We start from the raw sequence: 16103 nt of genomic DNA, 5'->3' as shown, positions 1-16103 counted from the left end.
AAAAATCATGTCAGTTGACTACCTGAATATACTGAATGACTAAGTTTTTCCATTAATGGATTTTTCGTCCCTGCTGACAATGCCAGGATTCATCAGGCTCAAATTGTGACAGAGTCGTTCAGGGAGCACGAGACATCATTTTCACACATGGAATGGCCACCACTGAGTACAAAACCTTAACCCCAACTGAAATTCTTTGGGATGTGCTGGAGAAGACTTTATACAGCTGTCCGACTCTCCATTTATCAATAAAAGATCTTGGTGAAATATTAATGCAACTCTGGACAGAAATAAATGTTGTGACATTGCCCACATTTAAATCAGTCCCTAGTAGATTATCTGCACTTTTACCCACTACGTATAAATCTTCAACTGCCCAATGTAATTTGATAGACATCATTTAACTAGTTTAACAGTTAAATTGTAGCTATAAATCTAAATATCTAAAATTATTTTCGCGTTTGAAACGGAAATTACGTATGACCACAGAACGTTTTATAATACGAAACGTGCGTATGACCGGAAACAGCGTGACTAGCGCTTACATTTTACATTTTATATGAAAACGGTGTAGGTACCGGAAACTAATCACTTCATTTGTGGACGCCAGTTTTTATATCGTCTTTACGAATTGTTATTATTTGTGCGAGAGTAATTTTACCAATATTGAAAAGAAGTAAACAACACCTATTTGGTAAGTAATTATTTAAGAAAACTTTGATATTTTAATAAACATTTGAAACGGAAATTACGTATGACCACAGAATATATATTTTAATAAATGTCTATGTATCCATGATATGTTATTATATGTACTACTATGTATGTCTCAATTGTTTATAAAAGATTTGTCAAAACACGTGTTTTAACCTATTTATTGTTTTAGGTCCATTTTCAGATAAACTATTAGCAGTTTTTATCAGTTCTGTCGCGTCGTGCCAGTAAAACAATTAGGTATGTACTATTTTATATTTAAGAAAACAAATATGTATGTAAAATTAGGTTAGATGTCAAAACATGCGTATAATTCTAATACATAATAATCCGCATCATGCCAATTAAGGTTGTCAAAACATGTGTTAAATACATAACAATCCTAAATTGCATTCTTTTGTATAATTTCATGTTTACTATGTTCATACAGTATTTTAACCTATATATTGTTATCACATTTTAAAATGAAATTTGGCAGTTCTTAGTGAAATTCCTGTCACGTCCTGGTAATAAAGCAATTTGGTACGTATAGACTTTATATTTCACATATTACTAAAGTACCATCTACGTTACTACAGCCAATTCTTCATTTTTTTTTTTTTATTTCAGATACCCACAATGCCACCAAAAAAACAGGATCATACATTACATATAAAGTTATTGATACTATTATGGACCCGAATCAAGCAGTTAATTATCCAACTGAATTTTTAAATTCATTGGAGCCACCAGGTATACTGCCTCAAATATTAAATTTGAAAGTTGGTTCAATCATTATATTACACCGGAATTTGGATCCTCCCAAACTGTGTAATGGCACAAGATTGTATGTCACAAAATTAATGCCAAATGTCATTGAGGCAACAATTTTGACAAATGCTGGTAGAGGGAATAGTGTCTTCATACCACATATCCCGCTCATCCCTGGGGACATGCCATTTGACTTCAAAAGGCTACAATTTCCGATCCGCCTTCCATTTGCAATTACAATAAATAGAGCACATGGCCAATCATTTAGAGTTGTATGAATCAATTTAGAAAATCCATGCTTCTCCCACGGTCAGTTATATGTAGCGTGTTCTCGGGTGGGTACACCAAAAAATGTATACATTTATGCACCTAATGGGCAAACAAAAAATGCAGTTTACCCGAAAGCACTGCAGTAGTACTCAATGTATCTTTACTTCTTAAATGTTAATGTTTTACTGTTTAATAATTTATATGCTTCTTATATGTCATTCAAATTCTCTTATCGAAATGTTTTACTGTTTAATAATTTATACGCTTCTTATACGTTGTTCAAATTCTTTTATCAAAATGTTTTACTGTTTAATAATTTATATTTATATGCTTCTTATATATTGCTTCATATTCTCATATGATAATGATGTTAATAATGTTGTTTATATTGATTTCTATGTTATTTTAAATGCTCTTTATTTGTTGAAAAATAAAATTGGTAATTAACAAAATTATTTTATAAATTCTGCATTTTTATTTTTTTCCCTTGCACTCATTGAGCGAAGCCACTGAGTAATCAGCTAGTTATATATACCTTTATGTTCTGTTTAGGCTATAAGGTGTGAAGCTGTCATAACAGCTATTCTATTCTAGAAAGGTGGAAAACAGGCAAACCATAAAATTGAACGAAGGAAACAGATAAGATTAAAATGCCATTCTAGTTGCTCAGATTGGAAACCTGAGTGGTAATTTGCCAACCTCAACAAATTAAACAAAACAGTCCCTTCAATTACTATATCAGCATAATCTAATCTCTGACACAAATCAAGAACATATCTTCTCTCACCCCCTGACTTGACACTAAAAAAACGGACCTTATTGTGCAATGATTTTAAATACCCTCCCAGAGTGCTTAATCCTATTAACCCTACCAAATGTTTCTCACATTTACAGAGCCAGATATTCCTGTAAATCCTTGAACTGCCTAAGTTCCCTGATCTAGGTTTTTTTTCACTCATTAGATGGTCTGCTGATCAATGTCACTATTTTGTGCTACATCTTACTTGCTGCCTATACCACTTACGTGCTTTGCAACCAATATAACTTACTGAGAATATCAGGAATTAATTGTTTTCATTAAATTGATAGTAACTTTTATCCTTAATCTCATAATGCTTGCTTTTAACAAGGTTAGACAAATTGTTCTTGTGTATGTCGATGCCTGTTAATAGATGAATGAAGCTTAATAGAAAGGTAAACTAGAGTACTGCCTCCTGTTGAAAGGTTAAACTGTGCAATAAACTAAAATAAACCTGAAATTGACCCAATACAGCTAAATCTTAAAATAAACTGCTCAAAAAAATTAAATGAACACTTTAAAAACACATCAGATCTCAATGGGAAAAAAATAATGCTGCATATCTATACTGATATGGACTGGGTAATGTGTTAGGAACAAAAGGATACCACATCGTTTGCTGGAAATGATAAACCTACAGAGGGCTGAATTCAAAGAGACCCTGGAAATCAAAGTGAAAAGGCTAGTCCATTTTGCTGAAATTTCATTGCAGCCATTCAAAAATCTTACTCAGTAGTTTGTATGGCTTTTATGCATGCCTGACAACATCGGGGCATGCTCCTAATAAAACAACGGATGTGTATTGGGGGATCTCCTCACAGATCTGGACCAGGGCATCACCGAGAAACTGGACAGTCTGAGGTGCAACCTAGCGGCATCGGATGGACCAAAACATAGATGGGTTCTACTAGATTTAGGTCAGGCGAGTGTGGGGGGCAGGCAATGGTATTAATTCCTTCATCCTCTTGTCACATGAGGCCGGGCATTGTTGTGCACCAAGAGCAACCCAGGACCCATCGCACTAGCATAAGGTCTGACAATGGGTCCAAGGATTTCATCCCGATACCTAATGGCAGTCAAGGTGCAGTTGTCTAGCCTGTAGAGGTTTGTGTGTCCCTCCATGAATATGCCTCCCCAGACCATCACTAACCCACCAGCAAACATGCTGAACAATGTTACAGGCAGCATAACGTTCTCAACAGCTTCTACAGACCCTTTCACGTCTGTCACATGTGCTTAGGGTGAACCTGCTCTCATCTGTGAAGAGCACAGTGGTGGACCTGCCAATTCTGGTATTCTATGGCAAATGCCAATCGAGCTTCACAGTGACAGGCTGTGAGCACAGGGCCCACTAGAGGGCCAGTGGCGTGCTGGAGGTCATTCTGTAGGGCTCTGGTAGTGCTCATCCTGTTTGTCCTTGCCCAAAGGAGCAGATACCGGTCATGTTGATGGGTTAAGGACCTTCTACGGCCCTGTCCAACTCTCCAAGTGTAACTGCCTGTCTCCTGGAATCTCCTCCATGCCCTTGAGACTGTGCTGGGAGACACAGCAAACCTTCTGGCAATGGCAGGTATTGATGTGCCATCCTGGACTACCTGTGCAACCTCTGTAGGGTCCAGGAATCAACTCATGCTACCAGTAGTGACACTGACCATAGCCAAATGCAAAACCAGTGAAAAAAGTGTCAGAAAAAATGAGGTTGGAAAAATGTCAGTGGCCCCCACCTGTTAAACCATTCCTGTTTTGGGGGTTGTCTTATTGTTGTCCCACTAGTGCACCTGTTGTTAATTTCATTAACACCAAAGCAGCTGAAACTGATTAACAACTCCCTCTGCTACTTAACTTACCAAATCAATATCCCAGAGGTTTCACTGACATGATGCTATACTCTAAATAAAAAGTGTTCATTTAATTTTTTCAGCAGTATATATACAAATCAACATATATATATATATATATATATATATATATATATATATATATATATATATATATATATATATACATATATATATACATATATATATACACATATACATATACATATATATATATACATATATACATATACATATATACATATACATATATACATATATATATATACACATATATATATACATACATATATACATATACACACACACACACATACATACAGTCGACAGAAATATGTTTGGTAGGAATATAAGTTCAATTTAGTCATCATTGCATACATTTTTCTTCAACATAGAAATTTAAAGACTAAATTCAACATTCCTACCAAAGATATAAATAAATAGAACCTACTTATATCCAAATTCGAGCTATTGAGCTGTCGCCTGCCTGCCTGGATAAGTCACCCTTGCTTCGCTTATACTTTTTTACCGTTCATTTAATCATGGCTAGTCGCGAAAAAATTAGAATATGGAAGGAGGATTACACCGAGTATGGCTTTACCAAAACAATTATTGATGGAGAATAAAGTATCCATTATTCATAAAGCTTCAATTGGTGATCTGTTTTTCTGCGTTAACCTCATATTTTTTCATAATTCTTCTCAAACCACGGGGGTAAAATGAATCGGGATGCGCTGATATATATATATATATTGAATATATTGAAATAGTTTAACTGTCAAATAATGCAAACAGTACGCGGTACGTGTTTCGCCCTAATTCTGGGCTCATCAGGCATACACACTCACTGCACCCCTTCTCGGGAATAGAACCTCAGACGTCAGCACTAGAGGCAAAGCCTCTCATGTTGCACCACGGCGTGTAATTCGTTTATTTGATGTATGTAGATCGAGGTGTGTATGTATATATATATATATATATATATATATATATATATATATATATATATATATATATATATATATATAAAAATATATAAAAATATATATTGTCACAAAACACACCGAGACATATCAAGGTTTGGGGCAGCCACCCGTATAATGTGGTATCCTGGCTGCAAATCCTCTTTCTTAAGTGGTAGCACTGTTGTGCTCAAAACCGAGTCCAATACAGAACTGAGGGAAAAGGGAAAAAGGGCAGGCTTTTAAAGGGGAAGACAGGAAGTGAGGTCATAAGGATCGGGCACATGTTCATCACTCATTGGATCAAGCCCGGACGTGACATCAGAGGGGCCGGAGCTGGTAAGGTCTGTTTCCATTGGTTCAGTCCCGGAAGTGATGTCAAGAGAGCCAGGTGGAATCTCCCAGGAATGGTCTACAGGGAAGGGAGAAAAAGAGTAAGAGCACTCTGCCACATCCCGGCATGCCTCAGAACTGCCTTCACTCAAGCCCTTTAGCTGCCTCCCATGTGCACATGTGTGACAAGGTCCCCCCCTTAGCCCGGACCCATCGGGTCGGGCGACCCTAATCGAGAGGTCGTGAACCTGAGAAAGAGCATCAGCGTTGGCATGGAGAGCACCCCGGCGATGAACGAGCGAAAACTTATGCGGCTGTAGATCAAGAAACCACCGGGTGACCCGCGAATTCGACTCCTTGTGCAGGGCCATCCACTGTAGGGGTGCATGGTCCGTGACAAGGGTGAATTCCCGGCCCGACAGGTAGTGCCTAAGCTGAGTAATCGCCCATTTAATCGCCAAAGCCTCCCTTTCCACCGCTGCATACCTGGTCTCCTAGTCCAACAGTTTCCGGCTCAGGAACATGATGGGGTGTTCCACACCATCAACACTTTGGCTCAGCACAGCGCCCAGGCCTGTGTCCAAAGCGTCCGTCTGGAGGATGAAAGGCAAAGAAAAGTTAGGTGCCATCAAAATAGGTGCGGACGTAAGGGCCTGCTTTAAGTCACCAAATGCAGCGCCTGTCTTCTCAGTCCATACCACAATGTTCGGGGCCCTCTTCTTTGTTAAATCAGTCAAGGGCGCCGCTCTCTCCGAGAACCGGGGTACAAACCGGCGGTAGTACCCGGCTAACCCAGAAAGGCTTGGACCTGCCGCTTGGTTCGCGGATGGGGCCATTTCAAAATGGCATCAACTTTGGAGCACTGTGGCCTTACGGTACCCCGACCCACCAGGTAGCCTAAATATTGGCCTCACTCAATCCAAAGAAGCATTTCTTAAGATTAATCCGGAGCCCGGCCTCACCAAGTGTCCGCAATACAGCTCGGACATGCTGTAGGTGTACCCTTCATGTGCTGGAATAGATGACGACGTCATCCAGGTAGGCAGCACTGTATGAGTTATGAGGCCGAAGCACTTTGTCCACCAGACGCTGGAAGGTTGCTGGAGCCCCGTGTAACCCAAATGGAAGGACACTATACTGCCAGTGTCCGCTAGGGGTACTAAACGCGTTTTTTTTCCTTCACGGAGTCCGTTAAAGGAACCTGCCAGTACCCTTTTATCATGTCAAGTGTGGTCAAATACCGAGCCTGTCCAAGCCTCTCGAGGAGGTCGTCCACTCGTGGCATTGGATAGGCATCAAATCGGGAGACTTGATTAAGCCGACGGAAGTCATCGCAAAACCTCCAACTCCCGTCAGGCTTACCGACGAGCACAACTGGGCTGGACCAGGGACTATAACTTTCCTCAATCACACCTAGCTCCAGCATGCGCTTCATCTCAAGCACCACTTTAGCCCTTTTTGCCTCGGGTAGACGATACGGGCGTTCTCGGACAATAACCACGGGCTCTGTCACAATGTTGTGCTCAACCAGAGAGGTCCTTCCGGGGTTTTCACTGACTACCTCCCGGATAACTGTTTCCAGCTCCTGCCGTTGTCTGGGACTTAAGTCCGTACCGAAGTTAAGGCTGTGTGTGTGAGCGAAGAGTGAGCGGGACTAGCTGGAGGAGGGATCGGGGTCCCTGTCCTTCCACGGTTTCAGCAAGTTCACATGATAAACCCGCTTCTTCGGCCGACGATTGGGTTGACTCACCAAATAGTCGACCAGCCCCTTCCTTTCCTTCGTAGGTGCCTTGCCAATGGGCAAGCAACTTAGAGTGGGAGGTAGGCATTAGGACCATGACCCAATCTCCCGGGTGGAACTCCCGAAGAGACGTGCCGCGGTTGTAGTAACGGGCCTGTGCTGCTTGAGCCTCTTCCATGTGACATTTAAAGAGAGGCCGAATCTCATAACTGCGCGATTTACTCTAATATGTTTGTAGAGGGAAGAGCCTCTTCTTCCCATCCTTCTTTTAGAATGTCTAATATGGCCCGAGGTTGTCGCCCATACAGTAATTCAAAAGGGGAGAACTCCGTGGAGGCTTGTGGGACTTCCCGATAGGCAAAAAGGAAGAGGGGGAGGAGCTGATCCCAGTTCGTTCCATCCTCGCTGACCACCTTACACAGCATTTGTTTGAGAGTCTGATTAAACCTCTCTACTAACCCATCGGTTTGAGGATGATACACCACGGTCTTTAAATGCTTTATTTTCAGTAACTTGGCAGTCTTCTTGAAAGTCTCCGAGGTAAAAGGTGTTTCCTGGTCTGTCAAGACTTCCTTGGGAATATCCACGCGTGAAAAGACCCCTAGTAATTCCCGTGCGATGGCTTTGGAGGTAGCTGAGCGCAACGGAACAGCTTCAGGGTATCGTGTAGCATAATCCACGAGGACTAAAATGTACTTGTGTCCTCAGGCTGAGGGCTCTAGGGGTCCATCCAAGTCGACCCCAATTTTGTGGAAGGGAACATCAATCAGGGGAACAGGAACAAGAGGAGCACGGTCCCTCCTAGGAATTTGTTGCAGTTGACACTCCGGGCAGGAAGCGCAAAAGCGACGAACCTCCTCATTGATTCCCGGCCAATAAAAAAAAGGGAGCTTGATCCGCTACAGAGTTTTCTCGGTGCCCAAGTGGCCACCTAGGAGGTGGGCATGTGCTAGCTCGCAGACCTGCCGCTGGAAGGTATGCGGAATAAGCACCAGCTTTCTCTCCTGCCTATCATGCATTGCTACACGGTAAAAAAGGTCGTTGTGTAATACAAAGTGAGGGCCCTGTGGCATCGACTGATCAGTGCGCTGGCCATTGACAAGGACCACTGCATTTTTCGCATATTTCAGGGAGTCGTCATTCCACTGTTCCCTTTTAAAGGAGGACGAGCGTCTCTCTAAATTAGAACCACAAAAGGGAGAGAGGGTCTGCACCAACCTCAATGGGCGTGGTTTCCTCCCACTCTGCCACGGCTATGGTGGATGATGTGTCATCAGCACGCAACGGCCCGGGAGTTGCCACGTCACCAAGGATGGCCGCTTCGTCTCTCTCTGCCGGCTGATTACACGGCGTGCAGGCAGCTTGAGACGGCTCATCTCCGTCCATGACTAGGCCCAAGTTAACCCCGGCGGTTTCTCACCGCTTTTGATATTAGGCCAGTCCCGCCCTAGTATCACCGGGTGTGGAGGATCAGGAAGGATTGCCACGGTTACTTTCTGAAGTGATCCTCCATAGCTGATGACACAAGCGGCGGTCCTGTACCAGCGGGTTTCCTCGTGGACACAGGTTTTACCGGCCTTAAATTTCCACCATTGTCGCGCTAGCACAAATCGGCAAGCAACAATGGAAATGTTGCTGCCGGTATCAAATAGGGCTGTGGTCTTGTGTCCGTTGACGATCATCACGCCAGTAAGTGGGACCGCCAACGGATTAGCCAGAGCACACCAACCCCCCCTCGCCCTCCACTTGCATTCCTCCTAGCCTACAAGCGGTTCGCCTGCCCGCGGCTCCGGGGACGCCGATACAAGCTCCGGGTTGTACAGGGAGGGGCTGGGTCTTGGGAAGTACTCCAGCCGAGTTCGACAAAGGGACGGTTCTGCTCCCCCAGAGTGTGAGGCCGCCCTGTGTGTCTCCAGAAGCTCTATGAGCTCTTCCACGTTCGTAAACTGCTTGCCCCAGTCCGGCTGGGTGAAGCCAGGGGGAAGCGCTTTCAGGAGCAGATAGCAAGCTACCTGCTCTATTATGTAGTAGGGCTTGTTCTCAAACGGCAGTAGCCATTGCCCTACCAGTGCCCAGAAGGACCTGGCTTGTTTGAGGGTCGGCCGCTCTGGGTCCAACCTCCACTTTTTTATCTTTTCCACCTGCCAGTCTGGGGCATCCCAAGGTGGTATTTGGGGCTCTGGTGTCACAGGAAGGCGGTCACTCCACTCCAAGAGAGCATAGTAAGCTCCTTTAATCTCCCCCCTCTGAAGCAGCCCACCTCTATGAGCCCCTCCCGCACACTCCCTGGCCTCTCTAGGTTGCCTGGTTAAGCGTGCCGGGAGCGGAGCCCATACCGGGTCTCGCTGAACCACGGGAAACCCTCCCCGCCTGAACACTCGGCCCCAGTACGACCCCACCTGGGTATAATGCAGGTCCTGTCCCCTTCTCCTCTGGGACTTCTCCATCCTGCCGACTACGTCAGTGTCACAAAACACACACCAAGACATATCAAGGTTTGGGGCAGCCACCCGTATAATGTGGTATCCTGGCTGTAAATCGTCTTTCTTAAGTGGTAGCACTGTTGTGCTCAAAACCGAGTCCAATACAGAACTGAGGGAAAAGGGAAAAAGGGCAGGTTTTTAAAGGGGAAGACAGGAAGTGAGGTCTTAAGGATTGGGCACGTGTTCATCACTCATTGGATCAAGCCCGGACGTGACATCAGAGGGGCCGGAGCTGGTAAGGTCTGTTTCCATTGGTTCGGTCCCAGAAGTGATGTTAAAAGAGCCAGGTGGAATCTCCCAGGAATGGTCTATAGGGAAGGGAGAAAGAGAGTCAGGGCACTCTGCCACATCCCGGCATGCCTCAGAACTGCCTTCACTCAAGCCCTTTAGCTGCCTCCCATGCGCACGTGTGTAACTATATATATATATATATATATATATATATATATATATATATATATATATATATATATACACACATACACATACTCCTGTAGCCACAATAAATGCCTTTATTTTATAGACAAACCAGGGATGAATAAGTTCCTTTCTACTGCAGCCACAGCCACGACACACATAAAAAACATCAATAAAAACTCATAAACTTGCAATATTATTTAGGAAAATCGCAACATTTTACTCACCAAAACTTCAGATTATTTGTAAACAAAATCCATCGTCCTCTCTTACCTCAAAAACAGTTCAATTACTCTGTCGTACGGATTATCCTTGCGCTTCAGCTCCATCAACACCTCACTTTCTATCGCCATCGAAGCGCTAATGCTGAAAGGTGAACCCGCCCTATGGTATTTCTGGCATAAGTCCGATTTCGCTTTAGGGCTGAAAATGTCCGCTCGACAGAAGCAGTGTACACAGGAATGCTCACCGCCAAATATACCAAAGTGAACAGCTGCCCCATGCTCTCATGCAGATTTTTCTGATGAAGGAAGTCAAGGAGATCAGTGGGAGATTCTCCTGCAAAGTCATCCATGGCATTCATTACAGTCAGTTCTGTTTTTAGCCGAAACAGATCAAAAAGCGCTCCGTGGCTGTTGTGTTAAAGTGGAGAAGGCCGCATGCGTGAAATTTTTCTTGTATTCCAGAAACTTCTGGGGCTTTTGGAGCATGACAAACATCAGGTTTTCATGGTCTTGAAATCTGGTCTGTGTCTGGCAAATAATATGTCTAAAATCCTGCCATGGAGTTGGCCGTAGTGCACGCGACGATCTTTCGCTCAGAGCGTTTGTGGTGCATTCAATGGCCTCGTAGAGTTCCACATATCGGCTTCTATCCAATCAATGGGTCTGAATACGGTGACGTTGCCGTACGCCTGCTAGAGGGCCCTACTGACACCAACTCAAAATCTGATTGGTTGAAGCAACAGGTTAATCGACATTTATTCTGTGTTACAGTGCCTCCACAACAGAATGTGACAGCCTCTCTGCCTGGCAACAAATGATGGCTGAAATGTGATTGGTTAAATGCTTTAATACGAAACTCCGCCTGCCACGGCTATCGTGCTGCAGTCTATTCTCTCTGCCTGGCAACAAATGACGGCTGAAATGTGATTGGTTAAATATTTTAATTCGAAACTCCGCCTCCCACAGCTATCAGTATATATGGACGAAAATACGTCCCAGTCATGACCATTATGCGTAGAATTTCAAAATGAAACCTACCCAACTTTTGTAAGTAAGCTGTAAGGAATGAGCCTGCCAAAATTTCAGCCTTGTACCTACACAGGAAGTTGGAGAATTAGTGATGAGTGAGTCAGTCAGTGAGTGAGTCAGTGAGGGCTTTGTCTTTTATTAGTATAGATTCCTGAATATATAAAGTAATTCCTGAATATATAAAGTCAGCGTCAGAATATATAAAGTCATTCCTGAATATATAAAGTCAGTGTCAGAATAAATTAAGTGATTCCCAAATATATAAAGTCAGAACTTTAATATGTAAAGTCAGCGTTAGAATATATAAAGTCATTACCGAATACATAAAGTCAGCGTCGGAATATATAACCTCATTCCTGAATATATAAAGTCAGATTATATTGATATCAGTAAACTCAAGGAGTTCCCAATACAACGTAATGAACTAAGTTAACAAAAACATCTTCAGAAAAATATTTAAAAAAAAAAAAAACATTATTTTGAATGAATTAACTGAAAAGTGTATGTGCCTGGTATTTTGAGCACTGTATTTATTTATTCTTTTTTTATGGGCGCATTTTTGGACGAACCTCACAAGCCCGATCGACTCTGGCTTCTATCGAAGTTTACCTTTCACTAGTACGAGTGAAATGACAAGCACGGAAATTTTAGATATTCGGGAATATTTTTATGAATTCCAACACTGACTTTATATATTCAAAAATGAGTTTATATATTCCGACTCTGACTTTATATAATCAGGGTTTGACGTTAGATATAATCGGGAATGATTTTATATTGAGAGACAGACAGGCAGAGAAGTCACTAGATATATAAACAAACAGGGAAGGCACATTTACAGAAAGAAAAAAAAGATCAACATGTGCGTTGATCCTGCTGCACAACGCACATGTACTGAAAGAAAAAAAAAGAGGAGAGAGAGACAGAAGGACCATCAGCTCAGTTGTGATCACATGACATTCAGCAGACAAAGCGTATCCATACTACTTGTATTGCAAGACCTCGCTTGTTTATCAAGTCAAAATTTATAAAAAATTTAGCTCGTCTTGCAAAACACTCGTAAACCAAGTTGCTCGCAAACCGAAGTTCCACTGTATGTATGTGTGTGTGTGTATATATATATATATATATACACACACACACACACACACATATATGCATACATACACACACACACACATACTATTAATACCTTGCTTTCCCTGACAAAGGTGTCTTCAGAATGGATGATGTTTCCTGTCGCCTTCGCCCACTGCTGGCAGCTTGGCTCCGTGTTGTCTGTTGAAAAAAGAAAACAATGTATTTAAAATATTCTTCCTAAAGGAAAACAAATTGTACAGCCCTAACACTTTAAAATTGGAGATCATACAATGAAAACCTTGGAAATTCCAGTGGGGAAATTTAAACATTTCATTTAGCAATGTGTAGACTGCTACATATATATTTGAAATTCACCTTTACAGAAAGTATGAGTAATTAATTACTAACTAGAACAATCTAGACGAGAATAGGCCATTCAGACCAACAAAGCTCATCAATCCCAGCTGCTTAATTCTTCTATAAAGACATTATCAAGTTTTGAAAGTCCCTAACGTCTTACCGGCTACTCTGCTACTTGGCAGCTTATTTCAAGTGACTATGGTTCTCAGTATAAAGAAAAACTACCGTTTGTGCAAATTTTACCCTCAAGTTTCCATCTGTTCTTGATGAGCTCATTTTAAAATAACAGTCTCAATCCACTGTATTAATTCAACACTTCAATCGTGCCACCTCTTAATCTTTTATTGCTTAAACTGAAAAGGCTCAGCTCTTTTAATCTTCCTTCATAATTCATCCCATGTATCCTAGTCACTCTTCTTTGGACCTTTTCTAGCACTGCTATGTACCTTTTTGAAACCTGGAGACCAAAACTGCATATAGTTCTCTAGATGAAGCCTCACCAGTGCATTATAAAGCTTGAGCATAACCAATTTGGACTTGTAAATAATCTCCTTGGACTGTTCTTCTAGAAACCTTGTGCTGAATACTTCACTCATATGAGTCAAATATATGGTGAGGTTAGGGGTGGGCGGTATGACCAAAATTCTATATCACTCTAATTTTCTAAGTTACAGTAATCCCTCGCTATATCGCAATTCGAATTTCGCGGCTTCACTCTATCACGGATTTTAAATGTAATCATATCTAAATATATATCACGGATTTTTCGCTGGTTCATTGATTTCTCACGGACAATGGGTCTTTTAATTTATGGTACATGCTTCCTCAGTTTGTTTGCCCAGTTGATTTCATACAAGGGACGCTATTGGCAGATGGCTTAGAAGCTACCCAATCAGAGCATGTATTACATATTAACTAAAACTCCTCAATGCTATAAGATATGCTTGATTATTCTTTTGACTGCTTGATTGTTTGCTTGTCTCTGCCTCTCTCTCAGCCTCTCTGACATTCTCTGTGCCTGACGGAGGGGGTGTGAGAAGAGGTGCTGTTTGCACAGAGGCTGTTTGCTTAAAAAATACTGACGGCTCTTCTAAAAAATGCCCCTTATTGCGGTGCTCTGCATATTTAAAAGCACAAAAGCACACGTATTGATTTTTTGATTGTTGCTTTAATCTCGCTCTCTTTCTATGACGTTCTCTGCGCCTGATGGAGGAGAGGAGAGGGGCTGTTTGCACAGAGGTTGTTTACTTAGAAGATACTGACGCTACTTTGAAAAATGTCGCTTTATTCGGTGCTTCGGCAAACTTAAAAGGACACGTATTGATTTTTTGATTGTTTGCTTTTCTTTGCTCACGCTCTCTCTTAAATTCTCTTCTCCTGATGCAGACACTCCTTTGAACAAAAGATATATTTGCATTCTTTTAATTGTGAGAAAGAACTGTCAAATGTCTTGTCATGGAGCACAGTTTAAACTTTTAAGTAAAGGGTGTTATTTCATGTCTAGAGGGCTCTAATAATGTTAACAGTGTGGGAAAGTTTATAAGGGCTTAAAATATATAAAAATAACCATACAAACATATGGTTTCTACTTTATGATTTTCATCTATTGCGGGGGGTTCTGGAACGCATAAACCCCTCATGATCGAGGAGGGATTACTGTACATATCCATACATATACACACATACATACATATACATACATATACATACATATATATATATACATATATATATACACATATATATATACATACATATACAGTATATACACACACATATATATATACATATATATACATATACATACAGACACATATATACACACAAATACATATATATACACACACACACATATATATATATATATATATATATATATATAGGGCTGGGCGATATATCAAAAATTTATCGTTACGAAATTTATGACTCTCATCGACGTCATTTTGCCCATGTCGGTAAATTCGGTATTTTAAAAAAGAAAAGGCATGTGCAGGTTGGCGATGTTCATGTCCCTTTAAGGCGCTGTGCTACGTTACAGACTTGGCGGGTGGAGTCACATGACTCTACTACCTGTAACAAGACGAGACACGGGTGAACAAATGGAGGACAATTTAAATGTTGAAGCAGCAACGACGAAGGTAGAGCTGGTGGAGGAGGAAGAGGAGACGCTTGTTAACAAAAAAAATGCATCATCAATCGTTTGGCAACATTTTGGATTCAACAAGGATGATATTGATCAAAAAATTGTTAAATGTAAACTCTGCAAAAAGACTGTTGCGTCAAGTCAAGGTAACACAACCAACCTCTTCCACCACCTGCAGCACAACCATGTGATTCAATTCGAAGACATAAAAAAAGCTCAAAGCGAGAAGAGATTAGGAGGACCAGCAAAACGTCTTCCTCCACCAGGCAGCGGTCAATAACCGAAGCATTTGCTAGTACTCAACTATATGAGCAAACTTCAAAAAGATGGCAAGAAATCACAAATGCTATAGGCTACCACATAGCAAAAGACATGGCTCCTATTGCTACAGTGGAGCATAACGGGTTCAGACACTTCATGAAAATAATTGACAAGAGATACGAACTCCCATCACGAAAATATTTTTCAAAAACTATCATTCCCAGCATGTACAGCACAGAGAGGAAAAAGGTTGCTGCTGAATTGAGATACGTTAAACGCGTTGCAGCCACATCCGATCTCTGGTCCAGCCGCACAATGGAGCCGTATATTAGTCTCACAGTTCATTACATCGACAACAAATGGGAGCTGCGTGCCAGAGTGCTCGAGACGGCCTATTTTCCATCTGATCACACGGGGGAGATGGTTGGACAGGGGTTGAGAGCGATGCTGACTGCATGGGACATCAGTGAAGAGGACCTTGTTGCTATAACAACTGACAACGGCCCAAATATTGTGAAAGCTGTCAAGCTCAATAAATGGACACGGGTGCAATGTTTTGGGCACAGTCTTTGGGGTGCGAGCAACTGTTGCTGGGGGTGCCAGAATCCATGAAGGAAGAAAAATGAAAAAAATTATTTGTACAAAATCTTAATTTATTTATCCACTCCTAAATAATTCAATGGGCAGGCTATTTCGTAT

The 16103-nt window shown here is 41.7% G+C and overlaps 1 protein-coding gene across 2 annotated transcripts in view; it reads right to left on the bottom strand.

Annotated features, from left to right (window-relative positions):
• senp7 (SUMO specific peptidase 7) overlaps window positions 1–16103 on the bottom strand; it is a 190703-nt gene that overhangs the window by 126813 nt on the left and 47787 nt on the right. For both annotated transcript variants that reach the window (XM_039744831.1, XM_039744832.1), the window contains exon 3: window positions 12753–12838. In XM_039744831.1, the coding sequence (XP_039600765.1) occupies window positions 12753–12838 (86 nt within the window). The remainder of the gene's footprint in view (window positions 1–12752; window positions 12839–16103) is intronic.

The sequence above is a fragment of the Polypterus senegalus genome, chromosome 2 (genome assembly GCF_016835505.1).
Source record: "Polypterus senegalus isolate Bchr_013 chromosome 2, ASM1683550v1, whole genome shotgun sequence".
NCBI classification, from domain to species: domain Eukaryota; kingdom Metazoa; phylum Chordata; class Cladistia; order Polypteriformes; family Polypteridae; genus Polypterus; species Polypterus senegalus.
The sequence above is the reverse complement of the archived record's forward strand: the minus strand, read 5'-3'. Positions and strand labels throughout refer to the sequence as shown.